The 15,627-nt window shown below is 39.4% G+C and overlaps 1 protein-coding gene across 3 annotated transcripts in view; it reads left to right on the top strand.

Annotated features, from left to right (window-relative positions):
- The first annotated feature begins 239 nt into the window (after positions 1-239).
- Positions 240-15,627, top strand: part of DENND1A (DENN domain containing 1A) — a 205,457-nt gene continuing 190,069 nt past the window's right edge. For all 3 annotated transcript variants that reach the window (XM_086625432.1, XM_086625431.1, XM_086625430.1), the window contains exons 1-2: positions 240-262; positions 6,006-6,076. In XM_086625432.1, coding sequence (XP_086481558.1) covers positions 246-262; positions 6,006-6,076 — 88 coding nt within the window. In that variant the 5' untranslated portion in view covers positions 240-245. The remainder of the gene's footprint in view (positions 263-6,005; positions 6,077-15,627) is intronic.

Genomic DNA, 15,627 nt, shown 5'->3' with positions numbered 1-15,627 from the left:
CGCGCCGAGGCGGCGGGGCGCGCGCTGCCGGCCGGCCCCTGGCTCCGCCCGCGCCGCCGCCCCGCGGCCCCGCCGCACTACAGCTCCCGGCAGCCCTCGCGCCGCGCCGTGACTCGGCTGGGGCGACGGCGGCGCCGGCCGGGATGGAGTGAGGGGGCGAGCGGCGGAGAGAGCGCAGCCCGCCGAGCCCCGGCCCCCTGCCCCCCCCGCCCGCTGGCCTGGGCCTATGCGGCCGCCCAGAGACCATGGGATCCAGGATCAAGTGAGTGCCCCCCAGCCCCCCTCGCAGGCCCTCAGGAAAGCGGGAGGGCTCCGGGAGCGAGCAGGGGACTTCCCCGCCCTCCTTTCGGCTCCGTCCGAGGCCGCGCGGGCGAGACCCCGGCCGAGCCGGCAGGCCTCGGGGTCGGGCGAGAAAGAGGGGCAGAAGGAAGGGGGCACAGTGCCCCCCGTCCCTCGGGGCAGCTGGCGGGCCGCGCGGAGGGCCCCGCGCCCCAACTCGGCGGCAGGACCCGCGCGGGGAGCTCCCGCCGCGCTGCCCTGCGGAGCGAAGCAGAGTCTTTCCCGTCCTCGATCCCAGCCCTGGTCTGTCGGCTGCTCCTTCTCCCCGGCTGCAGCTCTCCGTGCGGCAGTGCCCGCGGCCGGGCCGTGAGGGCAGTTCGAGTTCTGGCGGTGCGGGCCTGGAGGGGGCTGGGGCTGCTGGAGTGGGAGCGTCTCATCGCCACTGGCGACCTGTGTGTTGGTGGGGCTGGGAGAGCTCAAGCCTGTCGCCTGGACTAGCGTGTGCTGTTGGAATGGCGCGTAGTCTGGCTGCGACACCGACGGTGCGTCGGCAGGTGGGTTTGGGGGAAGGAGAGCGGTGCAGGTGGTTCACGTGTTGGGCCTGCAGCTCCATGCCTGCAGTATTTTTTTTATAGGGTTGATTTATTGATAAGCCCTGTTGATATGTTTGGTATTGTCACGTCAACAATCTCGATTCATTCCTGTGCTGTTCCAGACAAACTCCGTTCCTCTGAGACAGGTAGAGGTGTAATAAAGCTGTCGCCAAGCCGGGAGTGCTGACATCTTTGTGCGTGCAAGGTGTGATAGAGACATCCCTCAGCTTCTGTTTTATTGAGCAGTTTCAGTAGGTGCTGTTGAGGAATTGCTTTTTCTTCTTCAACACAGTGTTCTTCGAGATTACGTAGGGCTGTAACTTTTAATCTCTTGGTTTCTTTTGTGTACATATTGAATCCACAAGCTGTGTTTACAGTCTTTGGGGTTTTGCTAATTTAGCTAGAATTTGCTACTTCAGCCTTTAAAGGCTTTGCATACGCTTGGCTGAATGTGATCACTGAGATGAGATGCTTCAAATGGAAACCTCACCACTATCAGCGAGGGGATGCAGCAGTTAGAAGTGTCTTACAGCCAGCGGATGTTAGGACTCTTCCTGTGCAAAGTCTATTTCAGTGTGAATGTATCTTTCAAGACTGCAGGGAAAGCCCATGTATTCCTCTGTCGCTAGGAAAACATAGGTGGTAATCCCATGTAAGCATTACTTTTCATTCCTCTTGCACATGGTGAGGAAGCATTTTGCCCGTTGTGTGATAAGCAACTTTGGCATAAGCAACAGTTCCTACATCGATTTTTTTCCACTTTGGGCAGAACACCGTGCCCAAGTAGAGTAAGGATAAAATTTCAAAACAATCTTGAAATATGTAAAGAATGAGAGTGTCTATCTGAGCCTGAGCTCAGAGATTTTCAAGTTGATAAGGAGCTCCCTTATAGGGGCAGGTGGGAGCATGGATGAAGAAAATGGTTTATAATTGGGTGTATACTGAGGCGTGCCTCCTTCGGTGGTGTTGCCATTGTGTGGTGGAGCCCTAGCAAAAATCCAGTAGTCATATCTCTTGCTTCTTGCTATAGATAGATTATTATGAGGGATACTAAACTCCTTGGCACACGATCACTTGCACATGCTGAGATGTGCTCTGCATCAAACCTGGATGTATGTGTCAGTTATGTTTTTGATGGATGTATAATGATGAAAGATTGCTTAGAGGAAATTATCAGTAGCTGCATCAGACTGAAGTGGAAGAAATGGAGAAGTTGCTAGCAATCCTTTCAGCTTCTGGCTTGTGCATAGCTGCAGGCGAAAAAAAGGTGAAATGAGTGTTGGCTCACGATGTTGGGTTAAGCTTCGTGTTGGAGCATGTCATCCTGTGCATGCAAGACCTGCTGTGCCAGCAAGGTGATGCCAAGTAGGAACCTAGTTACGCTGGCTGCCGTAACTTCTTAGTAGCCTTCGGCACTCAAGACATAACAAAAGAGAGAGGAGGTTTGTTTTTTTTAGATAATGTGTCATGATCATGCTGTTAAACAGTATTGTGTTACACTGTAAACAAACTTGGCATGTTCCTTTCCAGAGCTGGTTGTATTTCAGTGATAACAGAAGAGATAACTAGGAGTATTCTGGGAATGCTTTCAGATGTTGAGCACAAAGTTTGCTGTATGCTGAAAGGTGATGTTATCTACCTAGGGAATACCAGGCAGAAAAAGTTAAATATACGGAAATTAATCAGGATTCGAGGTGCTATTTCTGAATTGCATTAGCAATTGCAGATTTCTGCTAATAAGCTTTTTCTGCAAGAGTTGAGCAAGTAAGTCTTGTTACAAGACAGCTAGTTACCAAAGAGTTTCAGACTCCTCTCTAATGTCTCAATTTTTCAGTAGAATGATATTTTGTGTCACAAGTGTTATTATGTTTTCCTTTGTGTAGGAAAAAAATGCTCCTGACAGAATTGAATTGGTGACTTTAAATATGTAAGGTGCGTACTTCCTTACATGCAATTTTGGAGAAGGACTTTATTTCATTTCATTCTGCACAAATCTCTTGCAATTTGGTAAAAACTAGTAATTTTGATTTAAAACATATATAAAGATCTTATTTGAAATATTACTTCAATGTAAAATGGAATTTCATATGGATTACTTTGATACTAAAGCTATTTCTATATCAGAGATTTGAAGTAATTCATACAACTAGCATTTACCACAAAAGCATTCTTTTCTCATAGAGCTCCTTTCTAAATGTCTGTTTACAAAAAAGTATTGCATTTCCTTCTGAAATTATCCAGTTATCAAATAAATGGGGTACTATGTATTTTTGTATATATGTGTCTTATGTTGATTTTTTTTTTACTGAATCTGTATTTATACTTGATAACTGACCGTGGGTCTGTGAGTGCTTGTTTGGAGGCTATTGGGAGGAAAAAATACTTTGTGTGTGTTGAGTTTCTAATGCTGTGGATGATTTTAGTGTGCTAAGGTTTCAGTCCGATGCACAGGTGGCGTTAGACCTCTGCAGGGTAGTTTAATAGTCATAAAAACGGGCTGCAAAATGTACATATTGTGATGCTTGTTTGTGCTCTATTTGCAAACTGTGTGAAGTCTCACAGTGACTTGTTGCCTTAATTTCACTGAAAAGTTATAAAATATTCAGAGTTCAACAATGACTTCATTCTCATACTAAGGTGTTAGCTTGCTGAATGCAGCCTTAAATACTGAGTTTCTGACTTGGCAAAGCTACTTTAATTTCACTGTTCATAGAAATAAGTGAACGTTTGTCGTGGAATATTAAAATACAAAATTTAATGTCTTTTTGTCTGAAAGTTTTGGTATATAGTATGTGTTCTTGCCAGCTGGGTTATACGGTGTTTTTACTAAAGGTTTTGAACACAGACTCTAACATAATACTAAAAAGGTGTTTGTTGTTTTATCCATTAGCTGTAAAAATAAAAAAATTATAAACTTCTAATTAAGGAAACAGGGTGCTAAAAATAAAGACGTAAACAAGGAGGGTAAGATAAGGCTGCACAGCAATATATATGAAAGGAAAACTACATTTCTAGTGCTACGTGGATGTCATTTCATCCTCATCCTGTACCATGATTGTCGAGATCTGGCTAAGAAGCTCAAAGTTTGAAGCAGATTATATGCAGTGACTCTAAGTGGCACAGAGAGAATCATGCAAGTCTGTTTTGTACTGCAAAATAACAGTTGATTTGTTGATTTTAGATTTCTTGTAACTTACGAATGTAGTTTTCTGAAAAGTGCCTACTTAAGACAGATCAGTTGGGAACTGATGGCAAATTAAATAAACATTAATTGAATTGTGAACCGTGCTGTCACTCCTGAGAGCTGCTCTGTTGAACTGGAGTGTGATCCTGTGCTACTGGAACCAAGGGCAGCTTTTCTCTTGATTTAACTAGGTGTGGGTTCGGCTTAGCGCCACTCGGGTTACACCCAGTGGGCCCGTGGCATGGTTAGAAATGTTTTGTTTAATCCCTTTTGGTGTTAAAGTAGGATTTTAAATCACAGAAATTCTCTGAAGAGTAGACTGAACTCCTGGACATGTTTGTGTGTTTGATTTGAGATGCTGGGTAAGATGAGTTTCATTTTTTAAGTTATTATTCACATAGTGATTCTAGCATGTATGAATATGGTTTTTTGTCATTATTTTCATCCTTAGCTGTAAGGGAGCTAACAAAATTCGCAAGTTAATTATACCTCAACAGTTTTCTAATGTTGGCTAGTGTACATTAACACATAGCAGACAATATTATCACTGTACAAGCAGCTATACATTTAGAGCAGTAATTATGCAGTTTTGATTCTTGGTTTTAACCAGAAAACCTAAGAATAAAATGTCACATGTTCAGACTCACAAAATCCTTACTTCAGTAACTAAACAATTACAGTCTTATGTGTGATTCTCTTTAATCTCATACAAAATTTTGAAGTAGCTAGAATTTAGTCAGGAATTCAACTCAAAATATGTGTTCTTATGTAATCACCTGCTGCCTTTACATGGTCCGTATGAAATGTAATTCCAGAGCTTCACTTGTGGAGTTACTTTGGTGAGAAGTGAAAATGTACACTAAAAGTTTTTTTTTCTTAAGTCATGGGTCATTAAAATTTACTTTTATTACTGCTGGATTTATAACTCTGGAGCAGAATAAGTCTCTTTCCTCGGGCTTCATTTACATTTTGTAGCTGAATTTGGTATAATTTTTGACTGTTGCACCTATTTCCGTATTTTGCACGCATCTGGCAGCCTTCTGGATTTAAGAATCTGGAGTCTCATGAGGTGAAACCTTGTGCATTTGTAATATTCTTCAGCATAGCCTTTTTGTTCTGACAAAGAGATAGAAATATTTTGACAGGTGTTAAAGGGCGGAACTGTCTTCATCCTAAATACAGCCTCTGAGTTTTCCAGTAATGTATGCATAAAATGACTTTGCATTCTCTTGACTGCAGCTTCTTTTTTTTTTCCTTTTTCCCGAGCAGATAGGTGTTGTGAAGTTGCACTCAAGGGTCACAATGATGAAAATGTGGATGTGAGTTGTTTGCCCCATGTTGGACAATGTGGCTGTTTCCAGTTTGGTGAAGAGTATTGAGGATTTTTTTTTTTTCTGAAAAAAAATCCCTGTATTTTGCACATAGGTGATTTACTTTCTTCATTGAAAGTAAAAGTGAAATAAAAAGAACTTGCTCCTGCAAGTTGCACGTGTAATCAAAATTACTGTTGTGGCCAAGAACTGAAAAAACAGTTTCTCTGTCTGAGTAGCGTTCTGAGAAGTGGTGTGAGAGGCACGGTGTGTTTTTCGGGCCAAGTTTGGAACGACAGGTCTGAGCTACTTGGGTGTCTGGAAGGGCAGAGTAGGCTCAACAGTTGGACTGGCTCGGAGGTTCTGGGTGCTCACTTTCCATCATTTGGATTGTTGTTTCTCTGTGGAAGTTTTAGACACCCAGCTCCCGCTGACTCCTCTGAGCTGCAGCCATGTCTGGTGACATACCAGTAAGGCAGGGGGATCTGATGGAAAATCACCTCAGACTGTAAAACAAGGAATCCAGTTTATCCAGTTGTCACTGGAACACAGGCATTCTTAGAACCTTTTTGCTTGAGTGATTGAGAGCACACTTGAAAAAAATTCTGAATGTGCTAAATACTGCTTTTTCCCTTTCAGACAAAATCCGGAAACTGCCTTTGAAGTGTATGCAGAAGTAACCTATTCAGGAACCAGTTGCATTGGGAAAGGTACTGGTTTGCACTGTAATTCTACCGATTTATTGGCTAAATTAAGAACCATGTATTGTGAGATAAGTATATTTACTGTTATGCTGTTCTAGCTTTTAAAGATATCTTAATCACTGGTTCTGGGGAATCTTTTACAGTTAGGACTAGTCACGAGAAATTCTTGCCTCTGTCCCTGACTGTGGGCAGTTCTCTGATTTCTCTGACTGTTTTACCTCTCTTGTCTTCTCAAATAGAAATAACTCTTACTTTACTAGGTTGAAAAGGTAAATGCATTTTCAGATTTGTGTTTGCTGCTTATATAAGGAATGGTTAGTTTTGAAACAAAAAAACACCCTAAAACTTCTTGTGTGAAATTTATTTTTACTTCCTCTTTCTTACTTGTCTACAAAAGTTTTTTTATCTGTTTCCAGAATTCTTCCTTTGATCAAATGATAAGGCAGGAAAGCAGCTTATGGTTTGGTTAACTCTTTTTACCAAACATTGTTATCAAGACAGAGTTATACATATATTTTTCTATATTCTATTTCTATATTCTGTTATTTCTGACAAGTATTCCTATGTTTATGCTAGAGAAGGCCCATAACTGCCGAAACCGACAAGTAAGTATATTTGTGAATTTTCGATTGCACTTTTTTCTAAACCTGAAGAACTTGGTCAAATGAGCAGCAAAAGGAAAGGTTGAAGTTCATAATCCTGGAATTTAGTTGAAGATATTGTTTTGTGAGATCAGTCTCTAGAATGTTATGAGAATGAGGGATGTCAAAATTAAATGATTATGATTAGTCAACATATACTGAAGTAATACTCTTTTTATCTTTTATGAAATGATCCTGTGTGTATAATGAACCAATAGAAAGGATTTTTGTGTATTATTGACTGGAAAGCTGCTTATCTCCTCTTATATCTGTATTTGTTTGTTACAATCAGCAGAAGTCAAGTAGCTGCGACTGTTTCCGTTACTGCCAGAGCCTCCGTAGGAGTTGTAACTGGAATACAGTTTTGGCTTGTCCTCCTGCTATGTGCCATCACGACTATTTGATGTAACTGCAGGAGCCCTTTTAATAACTAGTCTTTGTTTCTGCACATCTGACCTGGATTCTAGTGCCAGAAAATCTGAACAAATTTGACCATAAACATTACATTGTACAGTACTAGTGTCTGGGTATAATCTTCTCTTTGAAGTTTGTTTGCATCCCCCTGGAGGGATTAATTCCCTGCTGTGGGAAGGTGGGTTAAAAAGCATGGAAACTACTTTACAGGTTTTTAATTGGAGAATTTAGTATACATTTTGTTCTATAAACCAAACGATTCTCTAGGAGTTTCACTTAGTTGTGTTTTTAGGTTTTTTGTATGCACTTGTAGGTGCAAAATCTTCAGAAATTGTTGTTAGTAAAAAAAATTGGTTTTAATAATTGTTTTTACAACTCATATGTTCTGAAGTTATTAGTTCTCTCTGAATAATATTTTAAAATATTTTTCCCAACCAATTTTTTAATATTTAAGAGATGCCTGTTACTCTGAGAAGTCTTAGATTTGTGTATCCCCAAATATTCTGTCCTGTTCTAAATGAAAGTGGTTTGGTTCTTCACAGCATCAACTGTATTTCACAGCTGTGCTGTGTCCCAGGCAAATCACCATTCTAGAAATACAGACCTAGAGACCTCCATGTTGTCTTTTCTGCTCTTGGCTATTTGTTTTATGCTAGAAGACCAAGAATATATATCAATTATTTTTTTTTTTTTAATCAGGAAATGTATGTTTAAAGGAAGCAAGCTGTTACTGTTAAGAACAGCAGGATATATATAAAAGATGTATAAGGAGGAAATTATCAGGCATGTTTAAAAATCTATTTTTTCCCATGTAATGGATCCCCAAATTAACTAAGACAACTGTTTTTGAAGTTTGTGTCTAGTATAATAGTGCTTTTGATCATTTACAACTCTCTTAATTCTTATGTCAGTCTTCTGACATGGTCTTGAGGAGTCCAGCGCTGTAATGGTCCTAATGTGAGAGATCGTCTGGCTTGTGGGATGGTAAAACATGCCCTTATTTTGTTTCATTCAGAAGTTTGGGTGGCAAAGGATGTTTACCATGTGACTGTTAAATATCAACTGCAGTTAAAAGCTTTCATATATTTTGTAGTTCACTTGCATCTTGCTGAAATGGGAGATGCTGACTTGTGTTATTGACTACTGACAGACGACTGTACATTCAAGTCACTTTCTGGCTCATGTAATTGCTGACAATCTTGTATGGAATGTTTATTTGGTTAATAGCGTTTGAAATGAACGAAAGCAGCATTGTCCATTGACTATCACATAGAATCATTGAGGTTGGAAGAGACTTTTAAGATCATTGAGTCTAACCATAAACCGAATACTGCCAAGTCTGCCACTAAACTGTGTCTCTAAGTCAACATGTCTTTTAAATACCTCCAGGGATGGTGACTCACCCCTTCCTTGGGCAGCCTGTTCCAATGCTTGATACAGAAGGGTCCCTCTTAGTTACCAAGACAGTTGACTGTAGAAGGGAAAAATCTGTTCTTGGCTCCAAGAAAGACTTCAATAAACTGGAACAAGTTCAATGGAGGGCCACCAAAATGGTGAGTGAGCTAGAGCATTTGCACTGTCAGGAGAGGCTGAGAGTGCTGGGCTTGTTCAGCCTGGAAAAGACTTCAGGGAACCCGAATAACAGCCTTCCATATCTATGAGGAGTTGATCAAGATGAGATATCCTTGCTCTTCCCAGTGGTGCATGGCAGGAGGACAAGAGGCAATGATATAGATGGAATCCAGAGGCGTTCTGACTGAATATCAGGCACGTGTTCACCATGAGGATAGTTGAGTATTGGACGTGGTCACTCAGAGAGGTTGTGCAATCTCCGTCCTCAGAGGTTTTCAAGACCCAACTGGATCATAGCCTGAAAAACCTGGTTTGATCTCACACCTGGCCTTTCTTTGAGCAGGAGGTTGGACTGGAGACCTCCTGAGGTTCCTTCCAGCCTGAATTATCCTATGATCCTAAGATGCGATTCCTGGAAATGTAAGCTTCAGGAACATCTGGAGGATGTTTTATACGCTTAAGGTATGAAGAGAAAACTTAATGGAAACCAAAGAAGTGGAGAAAGCAAACGTCACTCTATTCCAATCCAGGCAGAACTCAACCAAACCACAATGAAATACAGGAACTGAGGAAGGAAGCGATCACTGGATCAGCTCAGCTGTGGTCTCTGTCCTTTTCCCTCTGGCTTGTGTAGAAATAATGATCATCTCTGCTTAGCATTGGTGATTTGTGTATTTCTGGCACATGAAGTCTTTGGTACGTTATACAAGTCCAGCATCCAGTTGTATCCAAAAGCTGTGTTTGTGCTTTTCTGTGTTAGATTCATAGTTCTGATCTGGGGACTTACGGCTTTTTTTTTTTTTTATTGTAAATGTGATATATTTGTTTTGAGAACTGTGAAGCAAGATAGCTGCAACTGTGACTAGCAACAGTAAGAAGAATATTTGTTATTATGAAGATATTTCCTTAAGAGAAGACAATTACCAAACCAGTTTTTTGCCTTATGATTGTGCTTTCTCTGGAAGAAGCTGGGAATTCTCCTTAGCTAATCGAATCTAAATTAGCGTGTGTGGTTTGTTTGGTGGTTTTTGTTTGTTTTAAAAAAAGAACATTTGACTTCTAAAATTGAATGAAAACACAAAACTGCATTTATCTTAACTTTGTTCACACTTACACTGATTTTTTTTACTTTTTAAAAAAATTTTATTTGGTCTGTCTGGAATTCAGAATTTCTTCACTTAATATTTCAATGATGCATTCATTCACGTGCGACTTTTCAGTTTCATCAAATAGCATTGTTCTCTTGTCCATACCCTCTTCTGATAAAATGCTGATGCCTTCTCACCAGAAGTCTAGGGCAGCAAAATGGGGTAGAAAGAAAGAAGTCTGCATCTTTACAGTGACAGTACATGGAAGTTATCTACTGAGAAACCTGTGTTGTGTGTGTCAGGTATAAGGCTGTCAAGCACTGGAACGTTGTAAGTCTAGTGCTTCTCACCAACTCCCACACACTTACTTTCAGGAAGAGAGGAAAAAATTGTCATTGTTCTGTTTTGTTTTGTTTTCAATGGAATATTTTATAGGGAAAATATTGACTAAAACTTACAGTGTTAATATTTTGATTCCTTCCTTTGTAGTATCAGGTGAGCACTGGGTAATGAGGGTGACTCAGAGGAAAAGGTGCAGTTCCAAGACTGATAGGGAAGCCTGACTAATAGGCTGACGTGGGTTAAATCCTCTGAACAGGTGTCTTTTGTGCAGTGGTGTGATTGGGATGGAGTAAGGTGCATTATCAGATGGGCACAACAAAGTCAACTCTGTGACAAGTGTGGCTGGTAACCTTGGCTTTCAACCATTCCAGGTGAATAGAGAAATTATTAGGACTTAAAAAAAAAAAAAAGATTACTAAGACAAATTCCAACTCATATATAAGGCTTTAATATTCTGTAGCCTTTGTGTGAGTTTTGTGTCTTTGCCTTTATGCGTTAGTGCTGTGTAGTTCTGACAGTAGGAGAATTTCTGCCTGCCTTATCACTTAGATACAAGGAGGTCATTTGCCTCCCTAAATCCAGGTGTGTTGCTTTTAGAAAACCCCACAACCAAACAAAAAGTTTTGAGATTTATCATTATTGTTTTAGAGATTTCACTGATACAAGGTAACCTTGTTTCAGGAATTAAATAAAACCATAGACAGTGGGAATAACAATACAGCTTACTGCCCAGCAGATACCAGTAATGTATTCTGGACATCATCTATAATTGCATTAGTTTTGCATTTCTGCTGTGATACTTAAGTAATTAAGTATGACTTGGAAGAAATGAGTAGATGTATGTTTTAGTTGATGCTAAAATAATTATTATAACAGTTCTGAACACTATCTGCAAGGTTTAAGGTCTACCATTGTTTTTGTTGGCATACTGCTTTATATTATGTTACGCTTTACTGTTCACCTTAGATCAAGAAAAATGTTTAAAAACAAACTTTGTTTTCAGTGCTGTTCATAGTCAATGTTACCAAAATCTTTGCAGCAGAGAGCATCTGTGCTGCTTGTTTCATCACTGATGTCACTGGTGCTTCTCAAATTCCAGAAGCTAAAAGGGTGCCCATTTAAATCTTAGCTGGAATGCTAAGTTCTCTGGTGTTAGGACTCTGTGTGTTCCATGAAATAGCACATTCCTGAGCAAATAATGTTGGATGTTCTAAACTGAAGCTACAGTGTATAGTTTTACTTTAAATACGTTTTGATGACAAGTCTGTCTCTTTGGTGCATGATCTTCTCTCATTGATTAGAATTGTTAGATCCAGTGCATCATTTGAGAGCAAAATAGGTGCTTTGTATGAAATATTACTATTTTACTGGGTTTCTTTTCCTATTTTTAAACTTCATGTAAAGGAAGGGAAATGCATTTTATGAGATTGTGAAGTCCTTCTAAGAGAGGGCTTGTGTGTTTGTCGTGGCATCTCATACGAGTAAAACTTCACAGAAACTGAGGTAGTAAATGACAAAAAACTTGTATTGCTGCTTTTACAAATTATAACTGCTTAAGCACTTCTAGAAATTCAGTTCTATAATACTGACATATTCTACGCTTCCAAGTAGCGTAAAGTGCATTGGAACAGTGTTTCCTTTTTTTTAAACCTCAGCTAAAAGATGGTTTTGTTTTTTTGAGATGGAGAAGTAGAAAGAATCCACCAGCAATTTTAAATACCTGTATAAAGAAAGTGAAAGCCTACTAACTACTTAAGAAATCTTTCTTTTAACTTTCAAAGCACTTTGTGATCTTAAAACTGCTTCAGATCGTTAATGAGAAACATGATGTGACAAATTTAAGGACCTCAGCCCAAGATCCTCTCTTGTTAGATGGGGCTGTGAGGAGAGTTGTAGTCTAACTGTTCATGTCAAAAAAGAATTTGTTAGTCTAAAGTAACTGATCAAAATAGCCTCTAAAGTATGAACATTTGAAAGTGATGCTCGCAAGAGTAAGACACCCCCCTACACCCCTGTCTGGGAGGACGTAGCGTGCTTTTGTGTGGGGTTTTTGTGTTCTCGCCAAAGCAGACATTATAAAAGTATGTCAAATCTGTAGCTTTACCATGGAGTGTGCCAAAAGGCCTTTCTCTCCAAGGACCTCATCTTTCATCTTTTTGTGAGTGTAGCATAAATTCTTGCTGTGTGTTCAAGGAAAAAGCTAAAATGGTTTAGAACAGCTAAAGGATTTCTTTCTTTTTTTTAAAAAAAAAATATCATGGTAAGTTAGAAGCCTAAATGCAATAGCATGGACAAAGCGTAAGTGTGTTAGAGTTTAACAAATGTTCACTGGATTAGTAAAGGAAATGTAGTTTATACTTCTTCTTTTATGACAGAATTTAAAAGGTCTTGCTGTAAGACTCGCCATGTGCTTCTTTCTTTTCTCCAAAACATACCACTAAGTTGAAAAGGGAGATGAATCTTAGAAGGAAACTATTAACTCTGAGGGAGTTTATCATTGTTTGAGAGAAAGGACGGAATTTGCATTTGAATTGGCTCTGAGAGTAGCATGTACTACTAATCTTGTTCCTACTAGAAGCTTGTGAGTAGTTTAAGTACTTCCTTCTTTACTTTTCATGTTCTAGTCTTGTGTTGTAATAGCTCTTTCCCTCCCTCCTCCCCTTCCCAGTAGATCACAAATGTTATAACTTAAACTAATCGAAGTCCTTAACTCTGCTGGAAGAAGTCAGGATGTGCTCGGGCCCTAGAATTATTTTCCAGTTGTCACTATGGTTTCCACGATAGGACTTTCACAGGTAGAGAAAGCCAGCAGGTTTCTGTCTCTGCAAAACAGGCATATGGCTACTCCTCATCATTACCTAAAATTACAACATATAACAAAAAGATAATAGTGCAGTACCTCCCATAGAGATGAAGTATTTTCTTGAACATACGCAAAGTTACTGGTTGGATTAAGTTAAGAGTTCATCATTCAAAAATTTCTAAACCTTACCCATGCACTTCTCAGAGCAACCTTTATTGTTTTTTTAAGGTGAAAAAATTTCGTTAGTTGAAGTCTACCTGTTCTGTGTTTAGAAATAGATAACTTACTGTTTAGGAATAAAAAAGGAAGTGCAAAATTCCCTCTTTCTGTTAAATAAGAGCTTTCTGTTGAACATGTGCTGCGATTCAGGAATGACAAGTTTTCCTATCCCATCTTTCCCGTATTATGTTGCTACACTTAACTTCCTAAAGCAGGATTGGAAAAGTGATTGAATCTAAATAGGTAGGTAGTGTTTGGGAATTCTAATTCTCCTAAGCTGTTGCTTTGTTTTTCTGTTTCCATTTGATCGTGTTTCTTTCAAGTACAAACAAGGTGGAAGATTTTCACAAAGAACTTACTAGGACTGCAATGTCTAGATCAAATAAGTAGCACTGTCTGAACTGTTTTGTTTGAAGACAGTTCACAGTTCAGCTTTTACAGTCTAAATGAAAACCATAACTAACTCACTTTATGAAAAATATTAGAATCTGTCATATTGCCAGTCATAAATTTTATCTAGCACATCTTAGGTGTGTTCTTGGCTGATGACACTAGATTTAATATCAAGTATAACTGAATGTTTTCCATTTCTAGAAGTTATTTTGTGGGAAGAGATTTGTTTGTTCTTTTTGTGCCAGGCTTTAACTACTTCTGTCTACAGCCTTTTCTATTTCCCAAGTATTTGCTAGCCTGCACTATATTGCTAGTGCTGGCGCTGTTTAACTAGACAGAAAAATTCAGCACAGAAAGTCTCGCTCACAAGACTTTAAACTCTTTTGTTGATTTATATTTTTTTAAAGGAGCTTGACATCTTCATCAAGTTCACAGTGGGCCTGCTTTGTTTGCTTTCTCTTGAATGCTTGATAAGATTTTTCTTCTATTGTTTTGTGCAGCAAGGACAGAACTTGCCATGGCTGAGGTGGTTTTTTTGTAAATCCACAATATGGTCATTGTCTGCTGCTGAATAATTGTGACTGCTTTTTGTACAACCAGAACTAAGGCTTTGGCTGTGAACAGATTCCTTCTTAGCGTGAAAAGAGACTAATCCATGTAAATACAGCCCCAAAATAAAGCTTTACAGAAAAAGGGAAAGGCTGCTAAGCAGGAGGGCAGAGGTCAGCAATTTAACCTTTAACCTAACAAATAAGAAGCATGAAAGTTCCCGAATTGGTTTACAAAGGCAAGCTCCTGTGATCTGTCAGTTTTTCTTTTCCTGATAGAGTTGGGTGAGAAAACTGACTGACAGCTAGTGCCTTTTTAACTGCAGGTTGAAATTAACTGCCAAACTGAAACTTTTTAAAGGAGTTTTTTTAAGTGATTTTAAAAAATTATTTCCATTTGCTAGCTGTAGTTACAGTTTTCCTTGAACTTATAGAGGAGTTTGAGTGGTTGTTCTTTTTGAAGAGTTCTTGAGACTCAATTTAGATATCACATGCCAATGAAACATTTAGTATTTCAGCATTTGAAGCATTTAAGAATTTGATGGAGCACTTGTTGCAATTAGCTCTTGTTAGTGTGCTCCGTTAAGGGTAGGGCTGTTATTCCAATAACTGCAAAGAGATTGTACTTCGAATGGAGTCAAAAAGTTGTTGTTAAAGGGGGTATGTGTGTGACTTTAGGGAGTAATTTTAACTTTAGTTCATTCTCAGTCACAGAAATTTCCAAGGTGGTTTGGTTTTGTTTGGCCTTATTTAATCACAACAGGTAATCTCATTAATGAGTGTCAACTTTAGCTTAAAGCTTAATGCATCTGCAATCAGCTGTTAATCTAGATATAGGCGTTTCTGTAAAGAACTTCTAATGAGTGTCATTCACATGAAAAAGAAACAAAGTCGTAATGACTTTAAAGTAGACTCCCTGTAGATTAAGAATAGCGATTTTGTTTTTTTTTAACTAATGTTGTAAGTACCGTCCTAGAAAGGACTGACATCCACAGTTGTACTGATGCTTCTTACAAGTGTTTTCAATATAAATATTGGAGTTTAGAAATTGTGTCCGTGTTTAGTCTGTTGGCAGGTAGATGGGTAATTCTACCCAGAGCACTGCTTTGGCGTGCAGGCCAAGCAAATTTGGTAAAGCAAAAGATGAACTGGATCTATTTTTGTCACTGGTTCTTTTTTGCCATAGGTAGTTCCTTGCAAGAGAAGGTAAACTCTAGTTCAGCAAGAGGCGTGTGAGAGTGCCGGAGGCAGCATGGTCTGCTTCTCTTTGGTGGGATGGTTTTTTGTCACGAACAAAAAGAGACATTGTCAGGTTTTCTCGTGGGTTTTTGTTGCTTTTGTTTTGCTTGCTTGTTTGTTTGTTTATTTTAAAGATTGAAATAGAGTTAGAAGGAAAGATGATTTGAGGTTGAGTTATTATAAAAGAAGTGTAAAACTAAGTCAAGACTACTGGTTTACTTCAGCAATGGTTGTAAAAAACCAGAACTAAACCAAACCGAACTGCAAACCCCACCTTTTGTGCTGCCAGAGAGAAGCT

The sequence above is a fragment of the Tauraco erythrolophus genome, chromosome 22 (assembly GCF_009769465.1).
Source record: "Tauraco erythrolophus isolate bTauEry1 chromosome 22, bTauEry1.pri, whole genome shotgun sequence".
Lineage (NCBI taxonomy): Eukaryota > Metazoa > Chordata > Aves > Musophagiformes > Musophagidae > Tauraco > Tauraco erythrolophus.
Note: the sequence above shows the minus strand (reverse complement) of the source record. Positions and strands in the feature narration are given on the sequence as shown.